Source organism: Pseudomyrmex gracilis, unplaced genomic scaffold (assembly GCF_002006095.1).
Source record: "Pseudomyrmex gracilis isolate BER0280 unplaced genomic scaffold, ASM200609v1 scaffold_35, whole genome shotgun sequence".
NCBI classification, from domain to species: domain Eukaryota; kingdom Metazoa; phylum Arthropoda; class Insecta; order Hymenoptera; family Formicidae; genus Pseudomyrmex; species Pseudomyrmex gracilis.
This window is the reverse complement of record NW_018020619.1, coordinates 418,586-440,806: the sequence shown is the minus strand read 5'-3', so window position 1 is coordinate 440,806 and position 22,221 is coordinate 418,586. Positions and strand designations below refer to the sequence as shown.

At 39.5% G+C, this 22,221-nt stretch overlaps 1 protein-coding gene across 1 annotated transcript in view; it reads left to right on the top strand.

Moving 5' to 3' along the window:
• The window catches only part of LOC109852775, a 47,263-nt gene extending 26,799 nt beyond the window's left edge, over nt 1–20,464 (top strand). The window contains exons 3-6 of the mRNA XM_020424255.1: nt 4,604–4,852; nt 15,456–15,669; nt 19,430–19,564; nt 20,230–20,464. Coding sequence (XP_020279844.1) covers nt 4,604–4,852; nt 15,456–15,669; nt 19,430–19,564; nt 20,230–20,464 — 833 coding nt within the window. The remainder of the gene's footprint in view (nt 1–4,603; nt 4,853–15,455; nt 15,670–19,429; nt 19,565–20,229) is intronic.
• Nucleotides 20,465–22,221: the final 1,757 nt, after the last annotated feature.

The window sequence follows — 22,221 nt, the reverse complement described above, 5'->3', positions numbered from 1 at the left end:
TCTCTCTCTCTCTCTCTCTCTTTCTCGTGACAATTTTAAACTGTCGAACAACATGACAAATAAAGCTGCTTTGCAACACAGTTTCGAATGAGATTTTACCGCGCAATTTTGTTTTTACAATTAAAAAACAGCGTGATATGCAAAATGTCATGTTGCGCGAAATGAACGCATAATTCTTCAGACGAGCGGATCTTTGCAAATACGAGAGATCATTCACCGAGTAAAATTTTTTTTCCGCGTCATTACTCTCGTTTTACGCGCTGTTCGCATCCGCATTTGCATCTCGCGATCGATCTCGCGACATTCGCTGTGACGCAATTTGACCCGTTTGATCGAGGAAGAAAGTGATTTCAATTTTGCCGACCAAACGTCGGAGAGAACGCTCTGAAACGTCTCTTAAAACAAAAATGAGAATTACGCTTATAATTGCACAAAGAATTGCTTGTAATTACCATAAATCATTAAAATATAATTAACTCTTTGCGGACAGACATGGATCTTCCAGACTCAAAAATTATGCATCGGCGTTTTTAGTAAAAAATTAGGTTTGTTTTAAACGCTTATATCTTCGAAATTACTAGAGATTTGTTTTATCTAGCCGTCATTTTTGTAACCTGTTCACAAAAGGTTAATTAAAACTAATTAATTGCTGAATAATTAAATGACTACTCAAGTAATTACTTAATTTATTACTATTTTTTTAAATTGACAAGAAACTAAAGAGAAGTTGGTTTGAAAGTGACGATCGTTTATTCATTTACGACGGTAACACACGTTGTCAATAAAATAAAGTTGAAACTATGCGTGAGAGAATATATTTCGAATGACAACTCGCATGACACTGTCTCGACACACACATGTGTGTCGAAAAGAGATGTAACGATTTGATATATCTCTTTTAAAAACCGGTCTTCTTCGTTAATACCGATCGGACTGAAGCCTCTACTGCCGACAAGTATCTGTAAGCGGATTAATTACATAGAAAAGGAAGCCATATTTACGCACGACAAGCTGAAGCAAAGTCGGCGGAACTACTGCGAAAACATCTGAAATTCTATGTAATTCTGTGTAACTTATCCAGATCGTAAATTACTTCCCCGATTTTATATCTGATTAATTACTTGCCTCGCAATTATCCAAACGACTTCGCGTTCACAATCCGATCTTGAATATTAATATAACACGGTAAAAACAAAGGTTTGCTATTATATGGCCAGTAAGAAAACTTTATCGAGTCTACTGAATTTTTTTGTCTCATCAACAAATGATTTTATTAGCAGACCAATTAATCTTCTTGCTGTTTCAGCAAATTTTTTTTCTTATGAATATAAATGTATATTATAACAAATGTATATTATATTAACATAGTGTTTTTTCATAAAAAATAACAATCGTTTTGCAAATTTTTATAATAAACTGCAAGAAAACGATGTTATAATTTGATAAAAGATAATGAATTACTTGATCCAGTTTTTTTATTCGATTCGGTATTATTTCCGCTGATCAATAAGATAAATAGATAGCTTCATAATGGTTCCGCGGAATATTCTTTTTTTTTTCTGTCCAGACTTGCAATATTTTGCGACTATTTGTATCGATATTATGTACGTGAATGCCAGCCATGCTTTTTGTTTTTGTAATTGCGTGCTGCTAATTCGGAGAGAGTTAATTCGTTTATTAATCGGCAGTTGAGTTGTTTGTTCGTTTTGCATAATTATTGCCTAATTATTGTGTAATTTATTGAATTATTTTGAAGTTTTAATTTTTAGTTTTTTGACTAATTTATGTATCGAACTTCATTAACTTTTTATCGATTGCTTAATTGCTACTCGTATACAGATTTTAACTTTTGTATACATTGACACAGTAAAGTTAGTGATATCAATTTTTGTAGAATTAAAATTTGTCATAATATGATTTGACACTTATTGTTTGCGTTCGTGAACTCTCTCTGAACGGTTAGCATGCGGTTGGCATGCGCGCGCGGTTACAAATTTTATATCGATATGTCTCACTAAGGTGTGTAAAGTTAGAGATTAATTTTGGTTTTTCTCACTGAAATAGTTTTTTACTATTTTTTGTAAAAACGCGAATAGAGAATATATTTTTTATTTATTTTGTTTTATTGCTAATTAGATTGGCTGACGATGAATAAAACGATGATCGAAACGTTCTTGTTGAGTCGAGAATGTTTTTTCACTTTTTGAATTTATAAAACCATGTTTACGTCAGTAAACCGCAGCTTCTAGCTTTATTTTAATTTTTAATTTCATAATAAATATCATATTTAAAAAAGACTTTTGAAAAACCGCTTCTCCCGGAAGATAAAAGAAAGACGCGCTCTCGTGAATTAATGAATTTAAAAGATGCTATGTATTCACTTTTAAGAGAACACTGACCCCGAAGAGATAGCAGCGTAGATACAGCTTTCGTATCGCATTAAAAAAAAAAAAAAAAAAAGGAAGAAAGAGAAAAAACAAGACGATAGAAGAGGAAGAAGAAGGTCCAGGCTGTTCGCCAAGCAACAGCTGGCTTCTCGCATCGCGCGCCGTCACTTCTCGGCCACGCTTCTTCGTGTACGCAGTGCCGAGTGTTGTTACCAACCGATTTATCAGAGAGAACCGGTCTGTCCTCTTCGGTTCTTGTCTTCTTTTTTCTACATCGTCGTTGTCGTCGTCACCGCTGCCGCCGCCGCCGCCGCCGCCGCCGCGCCAAGACCGGTCTCGTAGCCTATTTCCCTTTCATTGTTCGTACGCGTCTTTCTTCCTCGCGAATACTCTACGTGTTCCTGTGTCTTTATTCGCGTTAATGTCTTTGTTACGCTTATCGCGCATCGAGTCCCGTTTGATGCGGTCAAGTGGAGCGAGGACTTCATTTTTCATTATCGACCGAAACGGACGACTGAATGGGTCGTTTATTTCAAATGTGAGACACTGGAAGAATTGTCGTATGCACAACACGCATCGATCTCTGTTTATATCTTCTCGAGATTTCGACCGCTGTTTGCATAGACGAGACCGCGTTTACGCCTTCAAAACTCGAGAATCTTTTGATTTGCACTTTTTCGAAGTGTGTTTCAAGTATTTTGCGCGTATTATGTAATTTGCGAAAAATTAAACGCGACGACGAGAGCTTCCTGGTTATCTGCGCATGGCCGCTTATGGAACGCGTTTTGCCAGCGGTTATCGATTAAAACACACGCCGGAAGACAAACTCGCCTCGCGAGTAAACCGTATTTACGTTCGCAATTTCCGCGCTCTCGTTTTACGAACGCATTTTTCTTTTCAAATCGCGCCGCGATATTTTCCATTTTCGTAATCGACGCGGCGGGGATAAAAGAGACGTCATTATTTGTTCTCGCTCTCTGCGTCAAAATTCCTGTTAGTCGTAAAACTTCTCGCTATAATAAGAGGCTTTAACTTTTGCGTTGCGGTCAATGCCGCCAGAGTTCGGTTTTGTGTTCCGATCTCGTGGAATCAACGAGTTGATTACGGTTAGCTTCGTTAGTGCGCGAGAGAAACGACGGATTTTGCGGCATTGTGCGCGAGATGCACGCGCGAGAGGAATGTAAAGCTTTATATCCGCCAATTTCGGAGCTCCTGGCGAAAGTCGAACTCTCGGCGCGGTCAAGGGTAATTCAATAACTCGCTTAATTAATCCCTATCGCTTAATTGAGATCTACATCTCGCAACAGCAAATTATAAAGTTAAGAGCGAGAAAAAAGATTTTGAACTTGTAAGACATTTGGATTTTTGTATAGAAAGTTGTTTTTTTGCGATTTTCATCAGAGTGCGTCGTGTTAAATAAAATCATATGTACATATATAAAACATATTTAAATTATTAATCGAGAATTGACTCCTAATTAAAAAAAGTAGAGTAAGAGAAAGTCAATAGGAATCGAGACATTGATGTTGATGTTTTATTTATGATGCGATTTATAAATTTGCAATGTTTCGACATAGGAATGAGATCGTTATCAAGCAAAACCAAAATAAACCGGAAATGTACAAGTAATAAATACGAAAAAGAAAAACAAAATAAAAGAACAAATCTTGCTACAATATAAGATGGCATAAAGCGCGATGTACAATTGTTCAAAGTCGTGAGTAAAAAGCGTGTCAAAAGTGAAGTCAATAAAAGTCCAAATTTTTTCAATGGTTGTCAAATTTATGAAGGTTAGTTAAATTTATATTTTTATTATAGAAAACCGTCACAAAACTTAATATCGTGCGAATAAAGACAACCTTGACTCTGAACAACTGTACATCGTGCTTTGTTATAATTTCTCGTATTGTAAATTACAAGATCTTTTTTCGTATTTTTTCTTTTTTCTTCTTTTTCACATATTTATTGCTTGTAAAACATTCTGTTTATTATAATTTTGCTCAATGATGACCTCATTTCTATGTCGAAACATTGCAGATTTGTAAACTACATCAATAAATATTGGTGTCTTCTCTTACTTTAATTTTTTTACATATAAATTATATGTACACAAAATTGTAAAATAATTATATATAAAGAAAATTATATATACAGTGTTAATTAATTGCCCGAATCCTCGCGTGATAATTTTTGACTCGCTTGATTTTCCGTTGTAGCTGCTTCTTACCGTGGCCCCGGCGAGGACGAGGACAAGAACTCGTACGCCGCTCGAATTGCCTTCACCGGCAATTCCCGCATCCTAGGGCCGATCTGCATAGTCGTGGGCGCTCTCATGCTTGGTCTCGGCGTGCTGCTCTGCATGCTAACGAGGCGGGCCAGACGGAGAGAGCGCAGGGTGGGTTTCCACTGCCCACTTCACGGAGACTTCTATCCCGTCAGTCCGGTTCAGGGCATTAAAATGCTCGGTGAGTCAATTTAACTAAAGAAAAAATTTTAATTTTTAAAATTAAAATATTCAATTTTATCAGTTTTAATATCCACCGTGTGAGAAAAGTTCACGAGAGAAAAAAAAGATTTGCTAGAATAGCAAACAATCGGTTATACCATATGGCCAGCAAGGAAAATTTACTTACTGATTTTTGCCAACAAAACGTTTTGATAAAATAAAAAATTCAATAGATGCAACAAATTTTTTCTGCTGGCTATACAAACAAAACTTTTTCCGTGGTTGGTTTTTTAAATATCACAATTTGAAAGATATTTCAAATGATAATCTTAATTTTTTACACATTTATTTTACAGTAAATTTTATATTTGACTTATAAAATTAGTACAATATTTTTAATATTGTAAATATCACGTTTTTAATGACACGTGTGACAAAATACAGTCACGTGACTTTAGTTACGTGTTGTTTTTCCACTTTTCTCTCACTATTTTTTGATTTTTATGCGTTATGTCTGACGTCTCTCTAATGTGTATCATATGGTTTGTAAGACGTATATACTAGCTGTCATCGCGGTGACAGGTTGTGTTCACTGATACGCGTTAAAACGAAAACAATGATAGTGTGCGCGTAGCGCGCGTCTGTGTTGTGCTAGTATAGTAAATTATGAATATTATCACGTGAAAAACTTGATCAAATCACATTTCTGCGGCAATCGTTCGATACGGTTGTTCTTTTAGCCCGGCGACGATAAACGCACACTGATCATTTAAATGATGACATATCTCTTCGATTAGCGAGACGGTCATTGAAATGATTCTCACGAAGAGAAAAAAAATTACTTTCTACGCAATACACTCAGCCGCTTATTATCGCCGTGTCACGCGAGGAAAACAAATAAAAAACAACTAGTTTTTGTACATGTAGTTTTCGCGTAGTCACAGGTCGAGTTGAACGTTGAATAATCAGCGTCGAGACGCGATTGGCCGATCCGCTGCTCGCCTCGTTTAAAATCATCATTTGTGACAGAGTTGTCGTTTCTTTTAACTCTGACAGTACTGTTTAGAGCTTCCTTTTACTTGAACGACCGTAAATTTTGTGAGCGCTGCCAAGTAACGCGCGTAACTACATCACCATCGTCATCAACTAATTCAGCCGATCGTGATAACGAGTTTACGAGCCGCGTTTGACGACGCGGCACCGTCTTAGGAAACCCATTGGTCCCTCGATGCTCGGCCGTCGCTCGCGAGCGTGCCAGCTCGTGTCAATTGCCTTGAATTCAGGACGAGGCTGGATAAGGGCGAGGAGTAGGGTATAGAGACTAACTGGATTGTCGGAGAATTCAGGCTAATACGACTCTATCAGATTATTGCGTGGGTCGATCGCGCGCGCGCGCGCGCGCGTCACGAATCCTACAAGTTTTTGTATTTCTTCGTGAGAGAGAGATCGCGATATTGGAACATCACATCGCGTGATAACGAATCTTTATTCGATGAGGGTTTTTCGGTTGTAAATCGGTTGAAAGAAACGTACGTAGTTGTGTAGAACAGAACATTCCGAAGATATCGAGAAACCTATCGATCAACTCGACACAGCGAATAACAGAGTGGAACTTGGCACGAAATATCCGGAGCGGCTTAAAAATTATTGCCTTCAAGAAGACCAACAATTTTCTGATGCTCAAATATTTAGAAACGCGCGCGCTCGGTTACGTTTCGACGGGCGTTGCAAGAGCGAGCGGCGCGTAGGTAAATAAATTTTTCTCGCGTCTCTCGGATGTAGCGCGTCATCAAGAATTTAAGACGTTTCTGGGAATTTAGAGCCCATGTGCTGGTGGTGCTACATCTTAATGAGAGGCGCGACTCCCCGAGGGAATTGTTGCTGCAACGGTCACGTGCGACAGTTGCGAGGAGCAAGCGCTAATAAAAATTGCAGAAAGCACGCACTCGACTCTTCTCGCATACGAAATATTTTTTCGTTAAACGAGCGATAGGTACAACTTAACGAGTTTTTTCACGAGGTACGCGGTCACACAGTAAAAGAGTAGTGAAAGTATCGATGAAAATATGTTCCAATTTGAGTTACGGGAAAATAAAACGATATGCAATTCGCGTGCTGTTGAAATTGCGCTAATTGATAACGCGCAGTTGATCGCATCGCGCGTGAAATTCCCAATAACGATGTGTTCGCGTTTATAGGGAATGACGAGCGTGATCGCGTTAAGGAAATAAAATCGTCAGCGGATGATAACAGGCGCCGACCTTCGCGCCTGTTTAGCGTAACGTGCGGTCGCATAATTCTTTTCAACACCTCCGTTACGATATTTTATTTTATTTTATTTATTTATTTTTTTTTTCAGAAACTATTTTGCTCAAATTAAAAACTTTTCTTGTACTCTCGTGCGATTATTTATGAGCTGATTGTTCTCAAAACAACTTTTTTCTAGAGAATCTTCTTTATTTAAATTTAAATCACATTGAGTCGCTCGCACACGAATATGCAAAAACAATTCTCCAAGAATTCCGCAAACCCTAGAATTGTGGCAGCAGCAGAAGGACTGGCACTTGAGTTCCACCCGTTACTTAATTTCAGCCTCGGGTGGTTTGCTTGCTACTCCCTATCTCTTTGTGCGTTCCGCCGTTTCAAACGCGTTTCTTTTCACGGTGTCTTCCTTGCGTGCGCCGCCACGTCTCACGGATGCACACGCCGGATGCAGACGTACGTCTCCTCATCGCGTGTACGTAAACTTAGTCTATGTTCCGCACTGTGGAAAGGGCTGCGGATTCCCTTTTCTCTTTCTCACGCACTTCGCGTTAGCACTCGAATACACCCTTTGTGCGGTTTCTTTCGCGAGACTGATCATTTTCCAGAAATCTCATATCGACGATGGCCGCGCGCGCGATGTTCTCGCTCAAGTACATACTCGAACGAGAACAAGCGCAAACAAGTCGGCGGAAAAATAAAAACTTGCTCGATATACAGTTCCAAGAAAGGAGTACGTGTAATTTTCAAAAAAGAGAGTGTTGTGTGGAAAGAAAGAACGAAATTAATTGTAAAAAAAAGAACATTTTTATAGAAGTATTGTTGTATATTCACATTCGTGTTTTGCGCTTGACAATTAGGAAAATATATACGTAGCGATTCTCTTGAATTGTGTTTTTAAATAGAATTAAAAAGATAAGTTGACAATATTTGCTATAAAACATGTCTGAAGATGGTTTTCGGATTTGAACCACGTTAGTGTCATTTTTATACGGACATTTCATTTCGTCAGGCTTTCAAGAACAATTTTTGATCTCTTGCAACCCTAAACAAATGAACAGAAATGTCTACGAAACGTTCTAAAAACGACGCAGTTCAAATTCGAAAACTATCTTCAGGAATTTTTATAACACATTGCATCGAATATCAGACCATAAAAAATTATTTAACGTAAATGACATATCTTAATAAGATTCGGATTAAATGACAAAAAGACACAAAAAAAAAAAAGAAAAACATAATCTTAAGTCAACAGTTACTTCGTGACTACATAAGTATTGGACAATACAGAATTCACATTCACTGTTTTATATAGACTACACAATAATTAATACAAAATAATAAAGTCAAATTAGTGAAAGTAAAGTGTGCACTGTCAAAATTAAAAAGGTCTGCTCTTGTTTATATTGCCGTCATTCTTTTAAAAATTAATTTTTTGCAGTGTTTTTCGATTGTTGAATTATGCGGCGTCGCTTCTTTCTCTCTCTCTCTCTTTCTTTTTCTCTTGAACAAAATACTTGCGTTGCTTGAAGAGAAACACGAGATATCGCTCTCAGAGAGCCATCAGTCATATAAGTAATTTCAAGCACTCGGCGGCTGCGGCCTCTCGAGTCTCGTGCGAGAACGCAATCTCGCTCGCCACAAAGACGCGTTCGATAATGACGACCGGTGCTGAAGTTCCCACTTTACGACAAAACGATGAAATTACGTCTGGCTTTGCGAAGCGTGGATAAACACACGCTTGTCTCGCGGAAGAAAATGCGCAAAAACATCGATCGCAGAAGAAGAATCTTACCTGAAGATAATTAGAGACATGGAAAGCGTAACGAGAGCGAGAGAGAAAGATAGAAACAAAGTCTTAAAAACAACACCGACGAGAGGATAAATATCGATCGGAACGCAATCGTGAGAGATTGCGCAAGAAAAACGGAAGAAAAGAACTCGGTCGAAAGAACTCGTTGATGTAAATGAGATCGAACTCTTTGAAACACTTGCGTGTTACATCGCGAACCAGACGGCGTTCCGCTAACTCCCGTGCCCGAACATGTCTTTCGCAATATCGCTTTCTTCGGCGAGATTCATATCTCGTCTCGTTGTCGGAAACTCTCTCCGCAAATTCGATCTACGCGAAACGAAGTGTAACTTAGGCGACGATAAGTTTGTACCCCCGATTTTCCTGCGGGAACATTCTCATCGATGCGTGAAACCCTCGCCTCGGGGCAAAGGAGGGAAAAGGAAGAAGGAGTCTCTCTATAGCTATTTCTTGTTCCCGTCGTCGCAAACGAAGCAGAAAAGTGACGTTCCTCGTCATCGAATCGACTTAGCTCGGCGACGGCGGCCGCTTCGCGCTCGATCGTCTCGATCTAAATGTAAATTTTGCCGCGACTCGCATTCTGAAAAGCGACAACCTTGATGTCGTCGCAATATACGCAAATCACGTATACAACATTGCGACCACGTCGTCCGCGAGTCGACGAAGAAGAAACAAAGTGACCGCAAAATGAAACGCGATCAACACCCACGGAGAGATCGTTTTTCAATTGACTTCATTCTTCAGGAAGGGCTCGCGAATCCTGCAGGGGGTGAACTCGTGCTGCGAGAAACGTCGAGCGATTGCGCGACGCGTTTCGCGCAATGCACTCGAGTCGTTTATCTCTCGCCGAGACGTACATCCAATCTCAAAAGCTTCTCCGAGATTAGCGAAATTCATGAAGCTCTTAAATCGGATTAGTTTTGCTATAATTCGTTTGAACATGAAAAGTTTCGCGAAAGGACATACGACTTTAGGTTATTTTTGTCACGGACGAAGCAAGTGTATTTTCTTTTGCACACGTCGATATTTATTCGACATTTATGATCGAAGAGACATTTCGCGATAGAACTTGGGGGGTAGAGAGGAAAACACTTTCGCAGATTGTGTCAATTCGCGTCGCGCCACGGGGGGTTTTACGTGTCTCGACGCAAAATGCGAGCAAGTCGCGTCAATGAGAGATGCGAGTGAAACACACCCGTGTCGGGTGACGCCGCATCAGGATTAGGGTGATGCTGCACTTGGATGACGTCAAAGAGTCGCCGATGCGGGAGTTGCACAGTCGAGGTCAGCGCCGACGAACGACGTCGCGGTTCAGGGAAAGCTGGCTTGTGGCAGGACACGATAAAGTGGGCCGCGCAGGGCTCTGTCCCGAGGTCCATGACATCTGTTGCCCTCGATCCTGGCTACTCCTCTCCATCCGTCTCTCTCTTGTTTTTCGCTTATGAATCTCTTCTGCGTTTTAATCTCTGTCCCGCTTCAGCCCCTTTTAACGAAAACGCTACGGCGATGTCGTCATCTGATATAACGTCGTTACCGCGCGCTCTTTGTACTGGGCTTAATTACATTATCTAATTACATTTCGCATTTTATTATTGACAAGTGTCAAAGAAGGCTCGGTAAGAGGTAATCTTCGTTCTTGTAGAACACACAGCGCACTTAACCTTTTCTTCGAAACGACTTCGTGATGTTTCATTAAGCACAATTGTGACTTGTGATTAATTGTACAACAAACAGCGCGTTGCCTGCATTCCGTTAATTAAAACAATAATATAATTAACGGCGGGTAAATTGCGGTGCGCAATATACAGAATTCCTGTATATAACCTCTTTAATAACCTTAGCTTTGGACAATATATTTACGTCGGATTATATCTGACGTTGTTTACGTGATAAGACTATTGTGTTGTGGTATAAGACGTAATATATTAACGAGCTTTAGTCAGCGGATAAAACGATAGATATGTTCTCTATGTGTGTGATATGAGAAAAAGCTTAAGGAAGGAAAACGATCTTTTAAAAGATCACAATGATTCACATTATGAAGTTAATAATTTTCAAATAATTACTTAATCATTGAGTTGATTTGTGAATATAAGTGACGTTTTAAGTAAAAAGTTTATTATTTCTTCTGAACAATAATCTCTCTTGTGGCATCTACTTACTTACTTTACCTGTAGCAGGGAGTTTGCCAATTACAAAGTATTTGTTTTGTAAACACACTATCATATAAAAATATTAAATTTAAATGGATAAAAACTTGAATTTATGTAAATTTATATATTTTATGTAGATTTATAAAATGTAATTTTTAAAATGTAGATAATTTAAAAATTAATCTTCGTGACTACATGCGGCAAAGTAATTCGAAAAGAATTCCGATACTTTCGTGGTCTGTTTTACCACATTTTTTTACTCTTTGGATCTTGCCCTAACAAGTTTCTACATAATAGGCTCAGGTTCAGGTCACTAGAAAATATATTGAAAATATGTTGCCGGATTGTGAAGGCGTCTGTATCGGAATGCGGGAGATCCGGGTTTGACTCCTGGCCAAGGTGTATTTTTTAGTCAAAATCTCCAAAATTCTTCTAGAAGAAAACTTAATAAATTGCCATCTAAAGGGGGAAACAAGTTTCATTTACTAATGATTATATGTAATTAATTAAAATTTATTGTAACATTTTTTAAATAAAAATTTCAATTGCAATATTAAAACGGCACTTATTTGAAGAATCATTCCAACATTTTTAAATACAATTAATTAAATTTATTAAACCCATACAAACAACATATAGATACACGTGGTGATATTTGTGTAACAAAAAATCAGAACATTTTCTGAAAGTATCAAAATTATTCCAAGATCCCGAGTTCTTACTTCGCGAACGAACATAACACGTAATCAGCGATACGTTCGCTTCCACGTGGGATCGAATTGTCGATCTTGCTTCTTTTCCCAAAGGATACTGCATTAATTTATAACATATTAATATCTCCGTTGACGATCGAGCATATTCCGCAAATGGATTATGGAATTTAATCAGTCGCCGATCAACATTCAAGCGCTGCCGAGTGATCTTCCGCGCGAGGATGCGCCGCATCCTCGACCGCGCGCATTTGTCAGGATATATCTTAACCGTAAGATATTTTGTTTCGCCGAAAGGTCAGATACTCGCCGTGCGCACTGCAGAACATGCTAGTTAGCTCCCAACCGCGGCCAGATAATCCAAGTGATTAATATGGCATAGCCGCGGCGAACTTTAGCAGATTTAGTCCTGGCCTTTGCCAAAAGTGGGCCACGTCGTTTCGGGGTCGGCCAATTAAATACTGATCATCGTCGTGGATAACCGTAGTCGGGTATCCTTTATCCTTCCTTTCCGAATCTCATTGAATCATTGGTTAGATAAAAATTTGATTAAAATTTTTCGTTGACAAAAATACTCTGACGTGCTCGGTATTTATGAATAATAATATCGTTTGACGGTACGTCACGTTTCACGGTTTTAACACATTTTTCAAGCACTCCACTTACTTATCCGACAGTTTTTTTTGTTTTATATATCATTTTGACTCATTTAATCCTCTGTCTGCATAATGATTTCAGTCCTCAGAGAAAAACCCGATTTTGTTGCACCTTTGAATTTTTATTTTTCTTGCAAAAGGGTCTTGATATTTCGCTTGACTGTTGCTTCCGCATTAAAGTAGAGACCTTATAAAGTATCTCAGAATTTTCTAAGATTTGTTTAAAGCCTACAACAGAAAATAGGTCATCATTTCTTAGACCAGGTTATGCGGACGGTGGTAGTAAAAAATCACATTGCGGACGGAGGGTTAAATGTCACAAAAATATGTTTTACACGTACAACAATCACGACTTCGGTCACATATTTACATCTCTACGACCTTCATTTGTTCTTAACGTTTATTTAAATTTCAAGCCGTTATATCATTATCTAGATTAACCTTTCGCCTGCAGACATGGGTCTTCCAGACTCATTCAAAAATGCATTTTTAGAAAAAAAATTAGTTTTTTTAAACGTTTATATTTTCGAAATTACTAGAGATTTTTTCAATTTGTTATTCTTTTTTATCGATGCAGAATCGTTCAAACTTTTGATCAAGAAAGACAAAATTGTGTGAAAAAATATTGATCTTTCGCGGAGATACTCGATTGTAAAGTCGCGTGGGTCTCACAGACCCGATCTGTCTTACTTGTAGGTCATTTTTGAGGTCTGCGAGCGAAGGGTTAATATTGTTCGATTTGTTATCTCGTTTGTTTTTCTTTGTACGACATTTCGCACACAAGACGAACACGTTGACTCACTGTAGCGATGACAATCTAATTGCTATCAAACCAAACTTAACGTTTCGTGAGATTTCTTTCGTCGTTTCTTTTTGATTTTGGTTACTTCCACACACACACACACAATTAAAAGACGGAGAATCTGGGACGTGTATCTACAAGTAGACGCGGAGACGCACGCGAAATCGATTGGCGGTTCGCCGCGAGTTTATTGGAGGATCTCCGGCACGTTGGCGTGGAACAAATCCCGGCAGATTGTCACTTCCAGGCCGTGTACATAAGCTCCGTTCTCTTTCCCCGAGCGACAAAATTCTCTCCGCTCCGGGGACTTCATCTCGAGAACGAATATCGAACGATTTTCCAATAGTTTCGTGTCCGCGTCGCGTCGGGTTTGAAACTTCTTCCTCTCTCGCCTTATTGTTCGTGTTATTTGTACAAGGACGACGCAATATTCGTCGCTGCGTCATTCTTTTTCCGCCATTGTCACGGACTTTTTGCAAAGAGATCCCGACGGAGACAGTGACGATTATTGACATCTGGAATTAAGCGATGACTAAGCAACGCGTAACCGAAGTAATTACGTTAATTATTTCGAATTTATCGCAAAATGACGTGCTTGAAAATTAAAATTGAATTTTATTAAATTCGTTGTTTCGAAACTCTCATAATTCTCGTTTCGAGTTTTCTATTAAATCCTTTTAACGTTATTATGCTCTCTAGCGTTTGCTTTCCGTTAGTTTTGAACTTGATGCCACCTCAGCAAGAATTAATAATCTAATCTCCGTAACCTCTCGCCTCGCGATATCAAATAATTGCGCTGTCGAAGCGAGTGAATTTCTCGAGCAAGTAAAATTTGTTTTTATTTCGGAATTCGCTCTATTGTGTGATGTGACTGCACATTGTTCGCTCAACGATATTTTTTTTCTTCTGCGGACCGTTTGTACAACGTGGTCGTGATTTTCAGACCGATTCTTAATTATACAACACGAGGGTTTAGAAAAGAAAGTTGGCTCGTTCTTTTAACTCTTCGTCTGGATAGACTGGACTCTCCCAGACCCACTCAAAAATTTCAAAGCGGTAGTCTCTAGTAAAAATTAGTTTTTTTTAAACATTATATTTTCAAAAATACTAGAGTTCGCTTCAATTTCTTTATTAACGCAGAATTGTTCAAATTTTTGGTTTAAAAAAAAAATGGAAAAAATATTGATTTTTCACGGAGATGTTCGATTTTAAAATCGCGTGGATCTCGCAGTTCAAAGTAGACGTTTTTAAAGTCCGTCTACGAAAAATTGATAATATTTTGTTCGGTTACACGCGCGGTCGTGATTGATGTGACACGCGACACTCTGTCGCACTTTGATATTTCCCGAAAATAACAACAACGCGTTGTGTTGTTTAAAGTCCAGCGACTCGATGTTACTAGTGTCGAACAACAATGGTGTGTAATTTACGACGAAGATAGTTAAGTTTGCTAATGCGCGCGTGCTTATCTCTCAACGGAAATCTAAACGACCGATGGACATTTGGTCTCGTTGTGTGTATTCAAATCGCGATATATTTGAAAGAGGAAAAAGCCCTTCGCATACTAAACGTTGTATTATCTTCCACACTGTAATAACGTCGCCAATGCGGGAGAGAGAAAGAGAGAGCTCCGATGCGCGTATGGAGATAGAGTTACACGCGCGCATATACTCGTCCCGCGTAATCATCATCTCGCGCGCATTACGAAGTTCTTACGTCGCAACGACCGATATTTATCACCGTTGCGGTATATGTCGCCGCGCGCGCTGGTTGATATATTATCAATGATGTATTTTCGTTAAGAAAAAGCGCATGATAAAAAAACCGAGCGAGAATTGTGATACATCAGCTGTTTAGTTCTAGAGACGATCCTATTTTTCTGCGACATTTATAGAGCGGTTTTTATTACGCTCGTGTCGAAATTAAACCCGACACCATCTTTGGAACAGCCGCGTTGCGTCTATAAGTTGGTTAAAAATAGCGGCAATTTTTTAAACAGAAAACGCTGTTTTTTTTTTTTTAGATCCGCAGTCTATTTTCTCTCGCGCGAAGATGCGATCTATTTTAGTTTTATCAGTTGTTATATCACGTAGTGCGATATGACGTTTTCAACGACTTTATCAACGGCGACATTATTCGTCGTTGGTGTGTGTTGGGATTTGTAGTCTGCGCCGTCCGAGATCTCGGCGATTGTTTCTAAACACCGACGCGCGTTGATTGTTTCAGGGGTATCGAGCAAGGACGTGAGCGGATGGCCGAAGATTCCGTGTCTGAGGGGTCGCGCGTCCAACAAAGGCGGGAACAGCGCGGTCGGGCCGCACACGGGCCCGCCGCAGTGTCCGCACTCGGTTCTGAGCAGCACTCGCAGCTCGGTCAGCAGCTCGCCGTTGAGCCCGTGCCCGACGCCTATGCCTTTTCTGGTGACTTCGGGTTCCGTCAGGTGAGTGAAACGAATTACACACGACGTTTTTTTACCGTCTTCGCGCGTAATACGTATATCGCATGCATATGTGACGTACATAGATGACCGCGTGCAAGATTTATTTAACGTTGCAACTCGACCCGGGGAGAGAAGTGAACCGTTGTTAACGAAGGACGCGTTTTTCCTCGTGTCGCGATAAAAAAAAAAAAAAAGTAGAGCACAACACTGTTGTGAGTCTTCCGTGTAAGTTGAGTTTTGCTTCTCGGTTCTGATCGCAATTCGCTCTTGATCCGACTTATAAGTTTCTTTGCTGTCACGCTCAAACGATGACAAAGGACTTCTGTGTGTGACGATATGTAATTTCGCGAAAGCCTCTTGAAGTTCTCTCTTCTGACGTTAAAACTACGTCGCGTAGTAAAGGCCGCACTCAACCAAGAATAGTGCTCTTTATACATATTCTATTGCACACTATATCCAGCCGTGAGACAAACATAGCTTGGCGACCAAGATAGAATCAGCCGTACGTTTTAATTTGTCATTGATCCATCGTAATTGTGTGATGCGCGCGACGTGTGTGCGTCATTCGTATCACTTTTCCTCCGTCTTTGTGTCTTAGAAATTACATAACACGCACGATACCTAGATTTTCGTAATTAGAGTCAGTTCATAATTTGGAGAAACCTTATTGCAGTAGATTGAAAGAGTAGAAGTCATCTGTTCTTTTCCGAAATATTACTAGAAAGTCATATCGCTCGTATTAGTTTTTTTTTTTTAAGGTTTTTAAGAGATAAGATTTTGAACATTTCTCACAGAAAAATTACTGACAAGTTTGCGCATTTCGGGTTCAAAACACATTAAATTACAGATCTTAAAAGAGTACTGGATACGACCTTAGAGATTTATAAATGGACGTTTTAAAATTTCTCTCTGAATCGTATTTATTGCGTCGAAAATGCTTTTACTAAATGCTTCTACTGAAGTGAATTATTCAAATTAGGGTAGATCGAGGCGAGTCGAATCAATATAAGAATTGAGACCATATTTGTTCCACATTTATTCCGTTACGTCGATTCTGTTGCGCGTGTTATTTCGTTCGTTTTCTCTCGCATCTAAAACAATTGCCGGTGGCATGCATATCGCTCGTATTTCATTGATGACTCTATTTTGATCCGATTCGCCCTGTGATCCGATGTGAAAAACGACAATAGCGAACCAATAAGCAGGACGTTGCGCAATAATTACTGAATTTTAGATAAAACATTGCAATTTTTATTCAATTCATCTTCATTTGGAATATTACAAATTACACTTGGCAAATTTAAAACAAATAATTAAATCATTGGTTTGTTATTGCTGTTTCTCACATTTTTAATTTTAATTAACCGACGCAAACCGAAGCCCTTGATTTGATCATTTTATTTAAATAAATTATGCTAAGATTTATTGCTTTTTTTCAAGTGTCAAAAATCATCATAAAATTTTACTTACACATAAAACTTATATACTTTCTTATTATATAATATTCTTATTATATAATATTTCTTATTATATAATATTTCTTATTATATAATATTCTTATAATATTTAGCGGAATTGTTTCTAAGCTTTACATACATTAATAATAACAAGAAGAAGATTCTTCGGGCTCAGGAGTCTTTAAACTAATGAATGAAATAAATTGGGTTGTAAGAGCCGTTTGCAGGATGTTGTGCAGAGAATGTGCTTAAATATATATATATATGTATACACCTATATACTTCGAAATAATTTTTTTTTTTTTAAGCACATTCTCTGCACAACATCCTGCAAACGGCAACATCCTCTTACAACTCAATTTATTTCATTCATTACTTTACATACATATTTAAACTTTCAACGCGATAAATATACGACATCAAAAATTATAATGAGACAATCAGAGATTGTGGTTTGAATAATTAATTGACGAGAACGAGGGAATATTTGTGATGACGTGCTATCATATGCCGTCATTGTGTATAAAAAAAAAGAGTTCAAGAGAGCACTGCGTGTCTATCTTTAGGAACACCGTATAATTTTTTATATTTATTCGCTTCTGCAGAAGCACTTTTTATTTTGCGATAAATACGAAGAAATTTGGTTCCTCCGAAACGTCGATTCCTACTCTCTTAATTGTCGCGTCGCCTGAGTATTGATTTTGCCGCGTTCAAAACCAATTTTTGCTCGTTCGCATTCTTTTCAATGGAAAATTTTTGTAGAAGAAGTTTGTTTCTTCGCAAGAGCTTCTCTCTTCGGAAAACTGTGCACAAAGTTAACCAACGAAATAGATATTTTATCCGTGACATCTCACACATTTCTCCTGATACCGGATCTGAACAAATAATTCATAGCATTTCTCTCTCTCTCTTTCTCTCTCTCTCTCTTTCTCTCTCTCTCTCTCTCTCTCCCTCTCTTTCTCAAAGCAGTCGACTCTCTCGATGTCCAACTCCGATCAACTCCATTTCCTGGACCTGTTCGATCCGACAATTGTTTCACAAACACGCGCGAGATCAAAGCGAGACATGGCGATTTATGATTCATCAGCGACTGTCATATACACATCTCTCTCCGCGCATATGCACAATATAGCGTTTTTAACCGGGAAAAGTTGGTCGAAGGATAAACGCGCGTTATTGCCGCTTTGTTCGCGGTCGTGCGATTTTAGTCTTAAAATAGTCTTTGAAGCGCGCGACTTTTACTAGAACGTGGGACAAGAACGAGATGTTTCCTCGCGTCAACGAAGGGCGCCCTCATAGACGCTTCCTCACGCGGGTAGAGGCAAATTGAATGCGTAGGCGTGTCTTATAGACCGTGTCGTACCTATCAAAGCTATCGATTATCCTCGTCGTTCGCTTCTCTCAAATCCCGGGTTGGATTTTCGTTACTTGACGAATGGCAAGAGGGCGAAACTGATGGCTCGTGCGAAAACTGTCGTGTGTCTCTCACAAGCTGTCGCAAAAGAAAATTTTCAAATGTCAGCTCCTACAAATTTTTTCTGCCAATCCTTCTTGCTCATCCAAAAGAGCACCGATACATTCACGTACCTATCTCTTCCTCGTCAATGAAGTTCTTTTTATTATATCAGCGGCGCAAGAACGATAATTCATAAACCAGAGTTTGTTATTATAGTTTTTTTTATTTATTTGTGAAATTCACACAGGTTTTAATTAAATGAAATATTTGTAGCTAATGTTTTTGTTTGTTGAACGCGCGATTAAAACTGTTGCGTGTAACAACACGCGATTCAACGCGTGTAACAACACGTGATTCAACGCGCAACAAAGAAAAATAACGCGTTCCTCAGAAACGGCAGACAAAAACGAAATCGATGCGTCATTTCGTAATTATAACATTGTGAGCGTGTTCAAACAATCGAGAACCGACGCGTTCAAGTCAAATGATTGTTTCACCGTGTAACAGAGTAGATTAAATCTAACTCGATTATTATCGAGAAGTTGTTTAAAAAAATTGCTTTACTCCTTGAAATTTATTTGTTTACTTGCGCTAAGAATAAGTTTTTCAAGTTTTGTCGAGTTTCGCGAGTTGCCGAACTTTTCTTGTTTCGCATTTACTTCTGGCACGCAAAAATAAATGATTCACTCGTGTTTCGTAACGATTCTGTCGATCGTTCGTTAACTCGCACTTGGAGAAACACTCGGAGAAAAGTTGAGGCTTAAAATCGAAAGCGCCGCCGCCGCCGCCGCCGTTTACACTCTTCAGACAGACTCTAATTGGCAATTAACCAATGTCCATGTTGCAGTAGCGGCATGGTACAAAGCGTCGGGGCCAATTTATCGCCGGACCAAACGTTCGGATCGATCCGGTCGCTCTCGGTGACAAGGGAAGTCGCGAGCTTTCCCCTGTCGCGAACGCCTACGCCGCCTCCGCAGCACAGGTAAGTGAAACGTTGCGTATTTTACCTGGCGTAAATGTGTCAAAACCGATCGACGTGAGATGAAATATATTTGATATTTCATTTTTAATTTTGTTTTTAATCGATGAGAGACGTATAATATAAAATTTATTTATTTCACGTGCTAAAAATAGTAACAATTTCTAAGATAAATATTGTGAACGTAGAATTGCGCGAAAAATTCTCGATTATATTTACTTATACTTATTATATTCATTATTTTTAGTATTATATGATTATATTTATTTATATTTTTTTATGTTTATTATTATTGTATTAGTAGTATTATAATTTTTTTTAGTTTATTATATTTATTTCTATATTTCTATTTATTATTTATTATGTTTATTTTTTTATATATTTATCATTTATGTTTATTTAGCATTTAGTAGTAAAAAAACGAAACAGGTGAATTTGATTTTTTTTATATAAATGTTTTTGAAAAAGTTCAGTCCATAAGATGATTCTAGCGAGTGTTTTAATATTAATGGATAAAAGTATATTATAAAGATTAATAAATACATCTCTCTCGCGAACAATAGAGAATCTGGGGTCGCCCAGATGTTGGAGTACATGAGATCCATCTTACGGACTGACGGTTTGACGTGCGCGCACTCACGGGAGAGGAATGTCTCTCGTCGTTGCAGATCGTCGGCGACGGTCGGAGCGAATCCCGAAGAGCTGGTGGGCATCGGGAGCCCGCTGCGAGAGGTTTCACCCAGGCCGGAGGTGCGCGTGGTCGCGCCATCCCACCGACCGACGTCCGCAGTAAACGGCAACGGCAACGGCGGCGGCGGTGGCGGCGGCGGCGGTGGCCACGTCGTCTCCACGGTGAACCGCAAATCCGTCAGCATACTGCTGCCGGAGCAGATCAGTGGATGACCCCAGTTGCAGACGCAGCTGCTGCAGCAGCAACCACAGCAGCACGGCTTTGTGCACCGTTGCGACGAGGAACCGCTCTCGATCTAGAACTCGATCCAGACTCGTGAAGAGAGTCATCGTCATCACGCGATCCACCACCGCGAAGAAGAAGAAGACGATCTGATAATCTAATATCTTGCGTTATAACGCGTCGTCGTGATCGTTCGGGTAACTGAGGATTAATTAATCCCGCGTCGCGCGTCTGATTTCCGCGTGGTGCGCGCGGATAAAGTTTGTCACTCGAGAAAAAACTATCCGTTACACAATCGGTGATCGATAGTCCATTAATGTCGGTTCATGTCAATCGTAGTTCGATCAACTTACAGTGATTATGTATTAAGCGATGCACACGAGGGAAGAGAGTTGTGTGAAGCTGTGCGGTTGGTGTGTGTGTGTGTATGTGTGTGTGTATGTGCGTGTGCGTGTGTTAGTCACCGGTAGGCCGGTTGTGAAGCGAATGTGTTGCCTCTTATCGCTCGATTAACGCTTCATGTGAACCGATAGTTAGACTATCATGAAACTATATCGTCGCTCGCTACGGGGAACATTTGCCCGACGTTTCATCTCGATTGGAACTACGCTCTCGTTGCATGAATCTCGACGACTGCATTCAAGCGAGTTACAACGTAGATGTTACAACGGGATTTACAAAAAAACTCACGACGAAAGATTGAAACTTAGCACACGTGTGTCGAAAAACAGTGTCAAATCTTGCCGTATTCCCATTCGAATCAAATTAACGTTGCGTTATCGTTGCGCTGTTTTGCGCATTGGTGATCTGAAAAAACTCTACAGTGAGTATCGAAAGAAAACTCGCAAATTACTTTTAGAGGGCATTGTGGTGTAAATTGCGAGGTGGTCTGTAGAAAATAATCAGACCGAATCAGGCTGATGACTTATATATATGTGTATACGAAGAATAATGTGCCCAAATTACAGGAAATTTCCCTCTTTTTTTTACGGAGAAAAAAATACATTAATCCGCGTTGAAACAATATAAAAAGATTGATATGCGATTTTGACACGTCGTTTATTATTTAATTAAAACAGAACTTCGGAAAATATTAAAGATAGAGCGCGAACACGACTTTGCTCTCTCACACCGATCGATATCTATTCTCGGAAGCGCACGATCGGAACCCGCAGCATTCCTTTCGGTTTGGTCGAAAGCGTTAAATATCAAAAAGGAAGAGAGAGAGAGAGAGAGAGACACGAGCGTATTTCTTCTCCGAGATGTCGTCGTATTGATTAATTCTCAGTTACTCGCGGTTCTCGCGTGTCCGAGCGACACCGCCTTTCTATATCTACAACACCGCCAAGAGAGAGCAGTTTCGTCGCCGTCACGGAGGTCGAAAACGATCCGAAAAGACATCCGTCGCAGCGAAGCGCGTTTTCGGCCAAAAGTAGTCCTTAAGGTATTCTCGCGTGTGCGCAATTATAGCGCGTTTCCTTCAAGGTGGAGAGCCCTGATTCGAAGAAGCAAAAGAGAGAGAGAGAGAGAAAGAGAAAGAAAGAAAGAAAGAAAGAGAAAGAACAAGTCGATAATCAGTCTGAATAATTTCTCTTTCTCTCTCCTTGTTTCCGTCTCTCTCTTTCTCTTTCTCTCCCCATCCCGGTGATCATCCTCCCTCTCCCAGCATCGAAGGCGGAGTCTCGCGGATTATCAGATTTGTTCGGAAGTAGCAGTTCGGAATCGGTGAGAGCAGCAAGTTTCAAAA